The sequence below is a fragment of the Bos taurus genome, chromosome 11, assembly GCF_002263795.3.
Source record: "Bos taurus isolate L1 Dominette 01449 registration number 42190680 breed Hereford chromosome 11, ARS-UCD2.0, whole genome shotgun sequence".
NCBI lineage: Eukaryota > Metazoa > Chordata > Mammalia > Artiodactyla > Bovidae > Bos > Bos taurus.
This window is the reverse complement of record NC_037338.1, coordinates 49,668,319-49,683,749: the sequence shown is the minus strand read 5'-3', so window position 1 is coordinate 49,683,749 and position 15,431 is coordinate 49,668,319. Positions and strand designations below refer to the sequence as shown.

General features: G+C 47.0%; 1 protein-coding gene across 2 annotated transcripts in view; it reads left to right on the top strand.

The window, feature by feature from the left end:
* TCF7L1 (transcription factor 7 like 1) overlaps window positions 1-9,596 on the top strand; it is a 203,509-nt gene extending 193,913 nt beyond the window's left edge. The window contains exons 5-12 of one of the 2 annotated variants that reach the window (XM_024999427.2): window positions 669-801; window positions 2,221-2,323; window positions 2,640-2,723; window positions 3,483-3,626; window positions 4,316-4,475; window positions 4,561-4,704; window positions 5,993-6,071; window positions 8,206-9,596. In XM_024999427.2, the coding sequence (XP_024855195.1) occupies window positions 669-801; window positions 2,221-2,323; window positions 2,640-2,723; window positions 3,483-3,626; window positions 4,316-4,475; window positions 4,561-4,704; window positions 5,993-6,071; window positions 8,206-8,639 (1,281 nt within the window). In that variant the 3' untranslated portion in view covers window positions 8,640-9,596. The remainder of the gene's footprint in view (window positions 1-668; window positions 802-2,220; window positions 2,324-2,639; window positions 2,724-3,482; window positions 3,627-4,315; window positions 4,476-4,560; window positions 4,705-5,992; window positions 6,072-8,205) is intronic. The other variant, XM_024999428.2, reaches the window with a different exon arrangement.
* The last annotated feature ends 5,835 nt before the right edge of the window (window positions 9,597-15,431 follow it).

The following is a 15,431-nucleotide window of genomic DNA, read 5'->3' as shown; positions in this document are numbered from 1 at the left end:
CCCACCCAGGGATCAAACTCGCATCTCCTGCATTGCAGGTAGATTCTTTACTGCTGAGCCACCAGGGCTTCCCCATACGTAACATTATAGAATAGTGTAAGTGTAACTTTTATAGTTGGACTGTGAAGAAAGCTGAGTGCCGAAGAATTGATGCTTTTGAACTGTGGTGTTGGAGAAGACTCTTGAGAGTCCCTTGGACTGCCAGGAGATCCAACCAGTCCATTCTGAAGGAGATCAGCCCTGGGATTTCTTTGGAAGGAATGATGCTAAAGCTGAAACTCCAGTACTTTGGCCACCTCATGCGAAGAGTTGACTCATTGGAAAAGACTCTGATGCTGGGAGGGATTGGGGGCAGGAGGAGAAGGGGATGACAGAGGATGAGATAGCTGGATGGCATCACCGACTCAATGGACATGGGTTTGAGTGAACTCCGGGAGATGGTGATGGACGGGGAGACCTGGCATGCTGCGATTCATGGGGTCGCAAAGAGTCAGACACGACTGAGCGACTGAACTGAACTGAGCTGAACTTTTATATGCACTGGGAAACCAAAATCATTGTTTCACTTTTCTGCAGCGGTCTGGAAGCAAACCTGCAGTATCTCTGAGGTCTGTCTGTACGCCATTTCCTTGGCAACTGGCCCTAGTCTTTTTCCCTCTGTCTTTCAGTCTAATAAAGTTCCTGTTGTTCAGCACCCGCACCACATGCATCCGCTGACGCCCCTCATCACCTACAGCAATGACCACTTCTCCCCCGGCTCCCCTCCCACACACCTCTCCCCAGAGATCGATCCAAAGACAGGTGAGTTGGCTGCCGCTCAGGCTGGCCCAGGTAACTCAGAAGAGAATTGTCTGAGGAGTCACACGTGCTGACAAAGCAAGAGTCTTTATTGGGAAGGGGCACCCGCGTGGAGAACAGTATGATAAGGGGACCCAGGAGGACTGCTCTGCCATGTGGCTCACAGACTCGGGTTTTACGGTGATGGGGTTAGTTTCTGAGTTGTCTTTGGCCAGTTGTTCTGACTCAGGGTCCTTCCTGGTGGTGCACACATTGCTCAGCCAAGATGGATGCCAGGTGGGAGGTGGGAGGATACATGGCGTCTCATTTTGACCTTTCCCAAACTCTTCCGGTTGATGGTGGCGTATTAGTTCCATGTTCCTTGCCAGGACTTCCTGTCGTAAAATAACTCACACAAATGGTTTCTATGGTACCTGGCCAGGGTGGGCAGTTTCAGTCAGTGTGTTTCCCCTAACAGACTTATAAGTATAGATACAAGGCAAGAGACTGAGTTGACTTTTTTCTCAACTTATTCACCTACACTGTTCATCCCAGAGAGAGCCATCGTTTTCATAAAATTCCCATAGAGTTGCTGTGGCTCAGAGCATTTTTGGAGTCCCTCTTTAGATAGCTATTACAAGTTACAGATAATAAGGAGGATAAATGTGGAACAGATGTCACTGAGTCCAAGCTCAGTCTGGTCACCACATGACAGGCCTGTAATTGGGAGGCAAGGAATAACAACTTTATTCAGAAAGCTGGGTATCCAAGAAGATACTAATGTCCTAGAGAACCATCTTATCGGAGTCTGGATGCCAGTTTCTTTTATAGAACAGAGAGGGGGAGGAAGTAAAATAAAAAGGCCGTTAAGTCTTGCAGAATATCTCCTGGCTTGGCCTGCATCAGGACAGGGATGTGTTAGTTTCTTCTTACAGCCAGTCACAGGTGGGCCAGGTCAGAACAGTCTCCCTGTGAGCTGAACAAAGTCACTTTAGTCTAACTTTCCAACAGAAGGGCAAGGTTCCCTGAGACAGGCCATTATGTATGCTTGCAGTTTATATACAGCATCTTTTCAACAATTATAGTAACAAGAGCATGAAGAGCAAAGGTTAAAGTCAAAGAAAAACAGATCCAACGTGGAATCAGCTATTGTTCTTCCCTGTTACACGGAAATCTGAAGTTTATTTTTCCACGAATGAAAAAGCTTTTCCAGGTGATGACTCCGGAGATAACCTTGGGTTTCTCAGTCCAAGATTTCCTGCCTGTGTCTTGGACACCTCCAATACGAGTAGTTGGAAGTTACTGGTGACTGAGGGCAGAAACAGTGAAAGAAAAGGCACTGCAAGCTGCAGAGCATCTGGGAACAAAGGGTAGCCTCCTGTTTGATGTGACTTTAAGGTGTAGGGTCAAGGAACTGTCTGACACATTTCTCCTTGGAAGCAGGAATCCCCCGGCCCCCTCATCCATCCGAGTTGTCTCCGTATTACCCACTGTCTCCCGGAGCTGTTGGGCAAATCCCACATCCCCTCAGCTGGCTCGTCCCACAGTAAGGAAACTTACAGCCTTTCTTATCCCTCCTTCCTTACACTGAGCTCTGCCTCCTGTACCTCCAGCCTGTCCTTGGGGTCCAAATATAGATGCCCCCCACCCCAGCCCCAGCTCCACAGTGGAGCCCTCTCACCAAGCCCAGAACTTCCCCAGGGCATCAGAACAAGTTTCCCAGGCAGCATCTTCCCAACTCCCACTTCCTACTTACTGCCTTTTACTCATCATCCTATCTTCCCAACCCCTTCTCCGTCCCTATGAACGTTCCCATTTCAGCCAGTTTCCTGACTGCATTTCCTTACTCCTGGCCCTTATAGGCAAGGACAGCCCATGTACTCCCTTCCTCCTGGTGGCTTCAGGCACCCCTACCCTGCCCTCGCCATGAATGCCTCGATGTCCAGGTGAGTCCTGGGGCTGCGGCTGTGAGGGGGGAAGCAGCAGTGCAGGGAATGCTTGTCTACTGGCTCCCCTGCAGTTTCTGACCATTACATGACACAGCTTTCTCTTGGTAGTAAGCAAAGAGGCAGGTGCTCACCTTTCCTCCCCGCCTCTCTGATTAGTTGTGGGATGGAGACAAACAGGCTCTGCTCACTCTTGCCCCATCTCCCTCTCTAAGAGAAAAATTTTAAAGCCCTCGCACTCAGTCCTCTTGCACGTTCCCCTATGGGCTGGGCAGGGCTTGGTGGCATTGAAGCATTTTGAATATGTCAGACTGAAGCCAGAGGCTGGGAGATTGATTGTTCCTGAAATGACGTCAGGAGAAGGGAACTATAAAAGAGGATTTCCGTCTCAGGGGCTGACCTACCTGACAATCGTACCACCAATGAAAAAAAAAAAAATACAACCCACAGCATAAGCCTTTCTTTCCTTTCCCCTGTGTACCTGGCCTCCGACCTCCTGCACCTTCTGTTTTTCATCCCACCTGCTTTCAGCATCGGGTATAGGAACCCTGTGCATTTGTTGGGGAAGGGAGGTTTGTTGGGTGTTTCCCAAAATGAGTTCTTTCGAGGTCAGCCAATAGCCTTCTCTTGCTCCAACTCTGCCATGGCAGAGATATTCACATGCCTCTGCCATCAAGGCTGGGTTCCATCACGTCTTCTGCCAGTGACAAGCATTTAGCCTGAATCCCTCTGTTGTTTTTGTTTCCCCCTGGTATGCAGCCTGGTTTCCAGTCGGTTCTCCCCTCACATGGTGGCTCCGACCCATCCTGGTCTGCCCACCTCAGGGATCCCCCACCCCGCCATTGTCTCCCCCATTGTCAAGCAGGAACCAGCGCCCCCCAGCCTGAGTCCGGCTGTGAGCGCGTGAGTAATGGGCAGCCTGGTGGCGGGTGGCCAGTCTCTGAGTAGCAAGTGCCATTGATTCTTCTCCTGGGGACCTTCAGCTGACGGCTTCCTCAGCCACATCCTCCCCACCTTGCGAACTGTTCCCTTTGACCCCTGGAATTCCCATCCTCTCGGAGACACCATGCATCTTTTCTCACAGTAAGGGAAGCCCTACAATCAGGACTTTGAAAGAGAAACTGAGAGAGCTTTTAGCTTCCTTCCCTGTCCCCCCATACACTTGAAAATTGCAAGGGGAATTTTCTCAAGGTCACATGGTTGACTTGGGTCAGAGCTGAGTCCAGCACCATGGCCCACGCTTTGTCCACTGAAAGTCAAAGTCTCATGGCCAAGGAGACCCGCCCCGGGTCTGTTTCTACCTACAGTGCTCTGCCCCCTCCTCTTTCTCACCTGGGGCCAGTCCATCTCAGCTCCCCCCACCACCTTTGTCAAGGGCACAGCTTCTTTGTCAGGAAGTTGTCCTCTCCTAGAATATGGCTGGAGGTCAGTCAGAGACTAGGAACTGGGTGCTCAGGTGCTGAAAGCAGCCCTGGGCAACTCTCATTAGCTGCCAAGTGACTCATCCCCCGCTTCCCAGAGGCAGCCAGCCCTTAGCCTCCTTGAGAGATGACAGCTGACAAATGCTAACCTACAGCCTTGTGACTTCCCAGGAAATCACCAGTCACAGTGAAGAAAGAGGAAGAAAAGAAGCCCCACGTGAAGAAGCCTCTTAATGCCTTCATGTTATATATGAAGGAGATGAGGGCCAAGGTGGTGGCTGAGTGCACCCTGAAGGAGAGTGCAGCCATCAACCAGATCCTGGGGAGGAAGGTAAGGTCCGCCCCTATGTTCCAGGCTGTGCAGCTCAGCGTCCCCCACACTCACCACTCTGTCCTTGCTGATCCTCTCTCTACAGTGGCACAACCTGTCCCGAGAAGAACAGGCCAAGTACTACGAATTGGCCCGGAAGGAGCGGCAGCTTCACTCACAGCTCTACCCGACCTGGTCAGCCCGGGACAACTACGTACGTGCCCACTCAGGCACCGGGGGCCGCCTCCAAGTGAGGATTTGGGGGAGAAGGAAGCTGACTCCAGTGATAGAGGACCCTTAAGGCCAGGGAGAAGTCTGTATTTCTCTAGAAATGAGGAAGACACTTTAATTCTCAGGAGGGCCACAAGGACATGGTTTTGGTGTCCTAAGGACAGACTTAACTTTGTGCCTGTCCCGTTGCAAGTGGGGCATGCATGCTTGCTAAGTCACTTCAGTTGTGTCCGACTCTTTGCAACCCTGTGAACTGTAGCCCGCCAGGCTCCTCCGTCCATGGGATTCTCCAGGCAAGAATACTGGAGTGTGTTACCATTTCCTCCTCCAGGGATCAAACCTGTGTTTCTTGTCTCCTGCACTGAAGGGCAGGTTCTTAACCACTAGCGCCACCGGGGAAGCCAACTGGAATTGGAAGTGGACTCAGCCTTTAATTCCATCATTCAGGGTGTGGTGTCAGCTGTGTGCTAGTTCTGATGATCAGTGTCTGCAGCAAAGGGTTCCCAACCTGGGGCTCACAATGCCATGAGCTACTGCCTACATTTCTGATACCTCCCTGGAACTGGACAGGTTTTTTAATTTTATTTTTTAAAAATTTTTGGTGGGGCTGCACGAACTTTCTCTAGTTATGATGTGCAGGGGGCTTCTCTCTAGTTGCAGTGGGAAGGTTTCTCATTGCAGTGGCTTCTCTTGTGGAGCACAGGCTCTAGAGTATGCAGGTTCAGTGGTTGTGGCACACGAGCTTAGCTGCCCCACAGCATGTATGATCTTCCCAGACCAGGAATCAAACCCATTGGCAGGTGGATTCTTAACTCCTAGACTGCCAAGGAAGTCCCTGTATGTATGTTCTTACTTGCTCTTTTTTTGCTAAAAGTCTTCATAGCTGAGTTAGTTTTTTTTTCCCCCTTTGGTGCCAACTGAGCCCACACCTTCAACAGTGAAAGCATATAGTCCTAACCACTGAATCGCCAGGGAATTCCAGCTGCATGAGATTTTCAGTGATACCTGGGGTGCCTCAAAAAAGATCAAGAACCTGACACTGTTCTAGAGAGAGAGATAGAAAACTAAGCCTGCAGGGCAGGGAAAGAATGAGACCTTCCAAGAAAGTCAGGACCTATCTGAGCTGAGGGGAGGGAGGTGGCCCCCCAGAAAGGCTCACCATGCCTCCTCATGAGGCTGATGCACAGAATGTGACCTGGGCGCCTGGTACAGAAAATATCCTGTCTCCCCACTTCATAACTGAATCCATCAGAAAAGCCGTTATTCTGTCCCTGGTTATTACCTTTTCCTTTGGCCATATCTTTCAGGGTAAGAAAAAGAAGAGGAAGCGAGAAAAGCAGCTGTCCCAGACGCAGTCCCAGCAGCAGCAAGTCCAAGAGACAGACGGTGAGTCTTCAGGAGGAATCTGCGTCTTTACTTTTTGCCACTGTGCCAGCTACACCTGCCAGCACCCTGTGTGTGGGTCTCTGATGGACACCATGTCAATGCTGTGTTTTAATATTAATAGCTGCCATTTTCAAGGCCTCTGCCTCATGTACACTTGTGCGTGCGTGCTAAGTCGCTTCCATCATATCCGACTCTTTGAGACCCTATGGATTGCATCCCGCCAGGCTCATCTGTCCATGGGGATTCTCCAGGCAAAAATACTGGAATGGGTTGTCATGCCCTCCACCAGGGGCTCTTCCTGACCCAGGGATCGAACCTGCAGCTCTTATGTCTACATGCATTGGAAGGCAGGTTCTTAACCAGTAGCACCACTTGGGTATACTCAGGTGGGTGTTATTATTACCCCCTTTTGGAGATGATCAGTTCAGAGGCTCAGAGAAGTGAAAGGACTTTCCTGGTCATGCTGCTTGGTAAATGGAGGGAGGATTTGGTCCAGCACTTTCTCATTCAAAAGGTGCTCTTCAATTCAGTTGAGTCTTACTTGAGGGTTAGATTCTAAAATCAATGCAGTAAAAGTAAAAATTGAATGTTGTTGAAATGAGACTTGAAATTCCCTTAGGAACCCAGCCCCTTAGAGACTGGCATACCACCTTTCAGTGAATCCAGTAGATTCAGGTTTTCCTTCAATGTTTGGTTGGCTGAATATCGGAAATAATCATTTGCTTAGATTAGGAAGGCCCGTTTGTGCCACAAATATCTTTTTACATCAGAATTTCACCCAGCACAGAATTTCACCCATACCTTGGCCAGTATTTCAGTCACATCTCCCATCTCACGTTCATTCCAGGACAAGGGTAGAACTAGTTTAGTTCCATCTAAAGGGCTTCACAGGTGGTAAAGAATCCTCCTGCACTGCAGGAGACCTGGGTTCAATCCCTGGGTAGGGAAGATCCCTGGAGAAGGGAATGGCAACCCACTCCAGTATTCTTGCCTGGAGAATTCCATGGACAGAGGAGCCTGGTGAGCTATAGTCCATAGGGTTGTGAACAGTGAGACGTGACTGAGCAGCTAACACACACACACTAAGTGCTTTTTATAGCCTTTCCTTTCACTTCCTTTCCTAGCTTTCTAATATCTCTATAATTTATATATTCATCTCCATAGGAGTACACATAAAGTAACTATGTATATGACGCAAAGGAGCCTGGTAGGCTGCAGTCCATGGGGTCAAGGGTCGGACACGACTGAGCGACGTCACTTTCACTTTTCACTTTCATGCATTGGAGAAGGAAATGGCAACCCACTCCAGTGTTCTTGCCTGGAGAATCCCAGGGACGGGAGAGCCTGGTGGGCTGCCGTCTATGGGGTCGCACCCAGTCGGACACGACTGAAGCGACTTAGCAGCAGCAACAGCATTACGCAAAATCTGTTGAATTGGTGCTTGGCAGGTGCTGTACTATCTCTAGGAGGATCATAAACCAAAGATTTTAAAGCAAACTGAACGGAGATCCATCCCCCAAATGATAAGATTTAGGCAGGAAGATGATAATTTGCTAGAGAAGGAAATAGCAACCCACTCCATTATTCTTGCCGGGAGAATTCCAGGGACAGAAAAGCCTGACGGGCTACAGTCCATAACGGTGCAAGGAGGCAGACATCACTGAGCACGGCACAGCATGATAATTTGATAAGCTCAGCTATTTTCCCTCCAGGCAGATACTGAACGGTGTGTTTGGCATTTTCGTATTGGCCCTTTTCTGTGCTCTGCTGCTGCTGCTGCTAAGTCGCTTCAGTCGTGTCCAACTCTGTGCGACCCCATAGACGGAAGCCCACCAGGCTCCCCCGTCCCTGGGATTCTCCAGGCAGGAACACTGGAGTGGGTTGCCATTTCCTTCTCCAATGCATGAAAGTGAAAAGTGAAAGTGACGTCGCTCAGTCGTGTCCGACTCTTCGCGACCCCATGGACTGCAGCCTAGGTGTACTGAAAGCCTTAGGCGTCGTTTCAGGGCCTCACGTCCCTCCCTCTGTGCATGCTTGTTTCCTGGGTCATACGTACTACTTCCGCCTTTCCCATCGTTCCTAGGGGCTGACTTCCTTTTTTGTGTCCCCCCCACCCCCACCCTCACCCCCACAGGTGCTCTGGCCTCCAAAAGCAAGAAGCCATGTGTCCAGTACCTGCCCCCCGAGAAGCCCTGTGACAGCCCTGCTTCCTCGCATGGCAGCATGCTGGACTCCCCAGCTACCCCCTCCGCGGCCTTGGCCTCCCCGGCCGCCCCAGCCGCCACCCACTCGGAGCAAGCCCAGCCTCTCTCCCTCACCACCAAGCCAGAGACCCGGGCCCAGCTGGCTCTCCACTCGGCTGCCTTCCTGTCATCAAAGGCTGCCGCCACCTCTTCTGGCCAGATGGGCAGCCAGCCCCCGCTCCTGTCCCGGCCCCTCCCTTTGGGGTCCGTGCCCACAGCTCTGCTGACGTCCCCTCCATCCTTCCCCGCCACGCTCCACACCCACCAGGCCCTCCCCGTGCTCCAGGCCCAGCCTCTGTCCTTGGTCACCAAGTCTGCCCACTAAGCTGCCCCCCTTGACCTATGCAGGCTGTCACGTGACTCATCGAGTAGTAAGGATGCAGAAGGAAAAAAAAAAGGAAACTTTATTGGTCAATATTTGACCACTCTGGACTGTTCTGTAAAGTGACTGGTAACAGCAGCACTTTACGTTTTGTAGATGTAACCAGTAGCTGATCTTAAGGCTTTTTTAAAAAAACAAACAAACAAAAATCTTTAAAAAAAAAAAGAAAACGAGAACTGAAAAGTAGTGTGTTATTCTTCCTGTATGTGCAGCGGTGGATGGACCTGGGCAGAAGGCACCCCTCTCTCTACCTCCTGGACTCTCTGCCCTCCCTCCTCTTCCCATCGTCCTCACACATCCAACCCCTACTCCCTGCTTCCTGGCTCCCCTCAATCCAGCTTACACGTTGGCCCTTGTTGCCATTTCTAGCCTCTTCATCTACAACCCATTCCTCGACATTCCCTTTTACTTGGCCCCCGTTTTTCTCCCGTGGGTTCATGCCTTCATCTTTGTCCTCTGCCCAGTGTAAGGCTGTCACCACGTGAGAGACACCTTGGCCTCCTTTGTCTCCACCAGTGCACCTTTCCCTCAGTGGCCCTAAACCAACCCCACCCCCCAGCCTCCAGCTTTCTGTGGAGGAAGAGGTCCTCTAAAATGGTTCTCCCCTGCATTTAAAGGGACTCAAGGTGCCTGCCACTTCCTCAGTGAAGAAGCCTGTGTTCCACCCCCTTACCAGTCAAGATGTCCCCTCACAGCCCCGGAGTGGCAGACAGGTCTGGCTCCTGTCACCTGGGAATGTGCTAGCACAATCTGCCAAAGCTCTGAGACCCTCCTCCCTCCCCAGTCACCTCACATGCTTCTTCTGTGTGTATTTCTTTTCATTTTTATGGGGTTTTTTGGAGCAATTTAAACTCCCAGTTGTTTATTTTCACAAAAGAAAATAAAATTGCAGTTGCAAGACTTTGCTGAGTATTTTAGTCCTTTGTTGACTCAAGTCCCTTTCTTCACACCAAAGGCTGTGTACAATTTTTACAGAATGCAAAGGAGGAATGCCTGTATTGGAAGGGGATGTAAGTCATGCCTGACAGAACTAGAAAAATCTAATCCTGTTTTCAGCCTCGAATGTTCACAGACCAGTCAGTATAGATAACTGAGATCCAAAGGGATAAATCTTTTTATTTTCATTTGTCTTCTTGAAATTGCCAAGATGGGAGGGGTGTCCTTGGGTTTCTTTGCACATACCAAACACTGGAATTCATCTTTGTTGTACAGCTTTACTGAGGTATATAATTCATACAATTCATCCATTTTAGGTGTACCACTCAGTGGTTTTGTGTTCAAAGTTGTGTACCCATCATCACATTAGAACATTTTCATTACCTCCAAAAGAAACCCCATACTCTTTGGAACTTCCTCCTCACACCACCACCTCCAGCCCTGGACAATCATGAATCTACTTTCTGTCTCTGCGTTTGTCTGTTCTGGATATTTCATGTTTCTTAAATAACTATTTAGCTAATAATAGGCAATGGCAACCCACTCCAGTACTCTTGCCTGGAAAAATCCCATGGATAGAGGGGCCTGGTGGGCTGCAGTCCATGGGGTTGCTGGGAGTCGGACACCACTGAGCGACTTCACTTTCACTTTTCACTTTCATGCTCTGGAGAAGGAAACGGCAACCCACTCCAGTGTTCTTGCCTGGATAATCCCAGGGACGGGGGAGCCTGGTGGGCTGCCGTCTATGGGGTCACACAGAGTGGGACACGACTGAAGTGACTTAGCAGCATGTTTATTTTTGGCTGAGCTGGGCCTTGGGTACTGTGTGTGGGATAGCCTCTAGTTGTGGCGTGCTAGCCTGTCGGTGCAGGGCCCTCTCTTGCTGTGGAGTATGAGCTCTAGGTGCACGGGCTTCAGCAGCTGTGGCTCTGGTGCTCGGCAGTTGTTCCCAGGCCCTAGAGTGCGGTCCCAGCAGCTGTGGCACACAGGCGTTAGTTGCTCCATGTCATGTGAAATCTTCCTGGACCAGGGATTGAAATCACGTCCCCTGCACTGGCAGGCGGACTCCCATTCACTGTACCACCAGGGAAGTCCTATTTGTGTTCTTTTTGATGATAGCCATTTTGGCAGGTGTCAGAGGACATCATGGTTTTTATTTGCATTTCCCTGATGCATTTTCCTTTTTTTTTTTTTTTTATTACAGCCATCCTAGTAGATATGGAGTGGTGTCTCATTGAATTTTGATTTGCATTTATCTAACTAATACTAATGGTGGTGAACATCCATACATTAGTGAGTTATCCCAACACCATTTGTTGAAAGACTATTCCTTCCCCCGTTGAACCGTCAGCACCGTGGTTAAAAATCAATTGATCATAAATATATAGGTTTATTTCCATACTCTCAATTCTATTCCATTAGCCACATGTCTTTATGCCTGTGCTACACTGTCCTAATCAATGTTGTAATTAGTTTTAAAATTGGGAAATGAGAGTCCTCTAATTTCATTCTTTTTCAAACCTGTTTTAGCTATTCTGGGTCTCTTGCATTTTGTATGAATTTTAGGATCAATTTATTAATTTCTGCAGAGAAGCCACCAGGAATTTTAATAGGGTTTGTATTGGTAGATCAATTTAGGAAGTACAGCCATTCTAACAATTACATCTTCCAATTCATGAATATGCAATGTCTTTCCATTTATTTAGGGCTTCTTGAGTTTCTTTTAATAATATTTGTAGTTTTCAGAGTATAAGTTTTGCATTTCTTCTGATAGATTTATTCCTAAGGGATTTATTCTTTTTGATACTATTGTAGATGGAATTGTTTCTTAATTTCATTTTTAGATTGTCTGTTGAAAGTGTATAGGAATACTGTTGATTTTTATATATTGATCTCACTTCTTACATCCTTGCTTAACCTGTCCTAATAAATTTTTAGAAAATCCTCAAGATTCTCTTTGTGCAAGATCATGTTATCTACAAATGGATATAGTTTTACTTCTTCCTTTCAATCTGGATGCATCTTATTTTCTTTTCTTGCTGAATTATCTTGGCTACTTCCAATACAAAGTTGAATGAAAGTGGTAAGAACAGTCATGCATGGTTCTTTATCTCAGGGGGAGAGCATCTAGTCTTTTACCATTACCGTTATGTTAGTAGTATGGTTTTTGTACATGCCCTCTTCAGGTTGAGGAAAGTCCCTTCTTTTCCAAGTTTTTTGAGTATTTTTTATATGTAGAAGTGCCAGGAAATTTAAGATTTATTCAAGTTATGGCCCTATCATTCCCTTAAAGCAGTATTGGTGTGAGTAAGAAGTTAGTTCTAAAATCTACCTTCTCTGCTCCTATTCCAGGTAACAGCACTTCCTGGAGAAAAACCACACACCTGCAGTAGGTGCCACAATAGACATGTACCTAACATAAGCTAGGCCTTCAGCACATTTCATCAGTTACTACACTTAGCCTTTGTCAGTTTCTTGTGTTATTCCCCTCAACAACTCTTCTCTCCACCATCCTCAAGTCCTCGGGTTAATCCCCACCTTTTCTCTCTCAAAGACTATGTTGCCCCTTAGAATATCAAGGAAATTGAGGCCAGCTAAAATGTTCTGTTCTGGGGACTTTCCTGGTGGTCCACTGGTTAAAATTCCAACAAGATTCCAATTCACGGGGCACAGGTTCAATCCCTGTTTGGGGAAATAAGATCCCACACAGCCAAAAAAGGTGAAAAAAAAAAAAATTCTGTTCTGATCTCCCACATCCCTACCTAAGTATTCACCCACCCTCCAGCCGTGCTAACTGCTTTTCCACAGGTCTCAAGGTCGACTCAGGGTGAACTGTCCCCTGAATCCCAGCCCCTCCAGCAGTCATCATATCTCTCTGTCTTGTAATCTTGGTCTGTCTAGTAAATTATTCCTCTCAGTCAGGTTAAAAACACTCAGTCCTCTTCCATATTAGTTTCACATTCAAACTTCCAGAAAAAGCTAGCTTCTACTTACCTTCCATCTACTACTTATCCCACTGCAACCGGGTTTCACTCCCTCTACTGAAATACCTAATAACTCCTTATCTTATATCAACTCTGTGCCGTCAATTTCATTATCCTTCTGAAAATAGTTCTATGACAATTGTGAGCCCTCAAGGGATGCTGAGTAAAGAAACTGGAAAATAAGGAGATGTTAGTGTCCCAAAAAAGGTGACATGACTAGTTGTCACTAAAGTGACAAAGAGACCTGCAAGATGAGAATTGCACATGTGTTCTCTGACTTGCTTCGTTTCCAGTTAATAATTGATCATATACACATAGTTGCCTATAAAAAAGGGAGAACCAAGAAAGTATTATTCTTAATAACTCTGGGTCGACTGGAGAAGGGAATGGCAAACCACTTCAGTGTTCTTGTCTTGAGAACCCTATGAACAGTAATGAAAAGGCAGAAAGATAGGACATTGAAAAATGAACTCCCCAGGTCGGTAAGTGCTCAATATGCTACTGGAGATCAGTGGAGAAATAACTCCAGAAAGAATGAAAGGATGGAGCCAAAGCAAAAACAACACCCAGTTGTGGATGGGACTGGCGATGCTGTAAAGGGCAATATTGCATAGGAACCTGGAATGTTAGGTCCATGAGTCAAGGCAAATTGGAAGTGGTCAAACAGGAGATGGCAAGAGTGAACACCAACATTCTAGGAATCAGCGAACTAAGATGGACTGGAATGGGTGAATTTAGCTCATACGACCATTATATCTACTACTGTGGGCAGGAATCCCTTAGAAGAAATGGAGTAGCCATCATAGTCAACAAAAGAGTCTGAAATGCAGTACTTGGATGCAATCTCAAAAGCAACAGAATGATCTCTGTTCATTTCCAAGGCAAACCATTCAATATCACAGTAATCCAAGTCTATGCCCTGACCAGTAACGCTGAAGAAGCTGAAGTTCAACAGTTCTATGAAGACCTACAAGACCTTCTAAAACTAACATCCAAAAAAGATGTACTTTTCATTATGGGGACTGGAATGCAAAAGTAGGAAGTCAAGAAACACCTGGAGCAACAGGCAAATTTGGCCTTGGAGTACAGAATGAAGCAGGCCAAAGACTAATAGAGTTCTGCCAAGAGAACACACTGGTCATAGCAAACACCCTCTTCCAATAACACAAGAGAAGACTCTACACATGGTCAACACCAAAATCAGATTGATTATATTATTTGCAGCCAAAGATGGAGAAGCTCTATACAGTCAGCAAAAACAAGACCGGGAGCTGATTGTGGCTCAGATCATGAACTCCTTATTGCCAAATTCAGACTCAAATTGAAGAAAGTGGGGAAAACCACTAGACCATTCAGATATGACCTAAATCAAATCCCTTATGATTATACAGTGGAAGTGAGAAATAGATTTAAGGGACTAGATCTGATAGAGTGCCTGATGAACTATGGACAGAGGTTCGTGACATTGTACAGGAGACAGGGATCAACACCATCCCAGGGAAAAGAAATGCAAAAAAGCAAAATGGCTGTCTGGGGAGGCCTTACAAATAGCTGTGAAAAGAAGAGAAGCGAAAAGCAAAGCAGAAAAGGAAAGATATACCCATTTGAATGCAGAGTTCCAAAGAATAGCAAGGAGAGATAAGAAAGCCTTCCTCAGTGATCAATGCAAAGAAATAGAGGAAAAGAACAGAATGGGAAAGACTAGAGATCTCTTCAAGAAAATTAGAGATACCAAGGGAACATTTCATGCAAAGATGGGCTCAATAAAGGACAGAAATGGTAGGGACCTAACAGAAGCAGAAAATACTAAGAAGAGGTGGCAAGAATACACAGAAGAACTGTAGAAAAAAAGATCTTCATGACCCAGATAATCACAATGGTATGATCACTCACACTCACCTAGAGCCAGACATCCTGGAATGTGAAGTCAAGTGGACCTTAGGAAACATCACTACAAACAAAGCTAGTGGAGGTGATGGAATTCCAGTTGAGCTCTTTCAAATCCTGAAAGATGATGCTGTGAAAGTGGTGCACTCAATATGTTAGCAAATTTGGAAAACTCAGCAGTGGCCACAGGACTGGAACAGGTCAGTTTTCATTCCAATCCCAAAGAAAGGCAATGCCAAAGAATGCTCAAACTACTGCACAGTTGCACTCATCTCACACACTAGTAAAGTAATGCTCAAAATTCTCCAAGCCAGGCTTCAGCAATACATGAACCATGAACTTCCAGATGTCCAAGCTGGTTTTAGAAAAGGCAGAGGAACCAGAGATCAAATTGCCAACATCCGCTGGATCATCGAAAAAAGAAGAGAGTTCCAGAAAAACATCTATTTCTGTTTTATTGACGATGCCAAAGCCTTTGACTGTGTGGATCACAATAAACTGTGGAAAATTCTGAAAGAGATGGGAATACCAGACCACCTGATCTGCCTCTTGAGAAACCTATATGCAGGTCAGGAAGCAACAGTTAGAACTGGACATGGAACAACAGACTGGTTCCAAATTGGAAAAGGAGCACGTCAAGGCTGTATATTGTCACCCTGCTTATTTAACTTATACACAGAGTACCTCATGAGAAACGCTGGGCTAGAGGAAGCACAAGCTGGAATCAAAATTGCCAGGAGAAATATCAATAACCTCAGACATGCAGATGACACCACCCTTATGCCAGAAAGTGAAGAAGAACTAAAGAGCCTCTTGATGAAAGTGAAAGAGGAGAGTGAAAAGGTTGGCTTAAAGTTCAACATTCAAAAAACTAAGATCATGGCATCCGGTCCCATCACTTCATGGCAAATAGACGGGGAAACAGTGG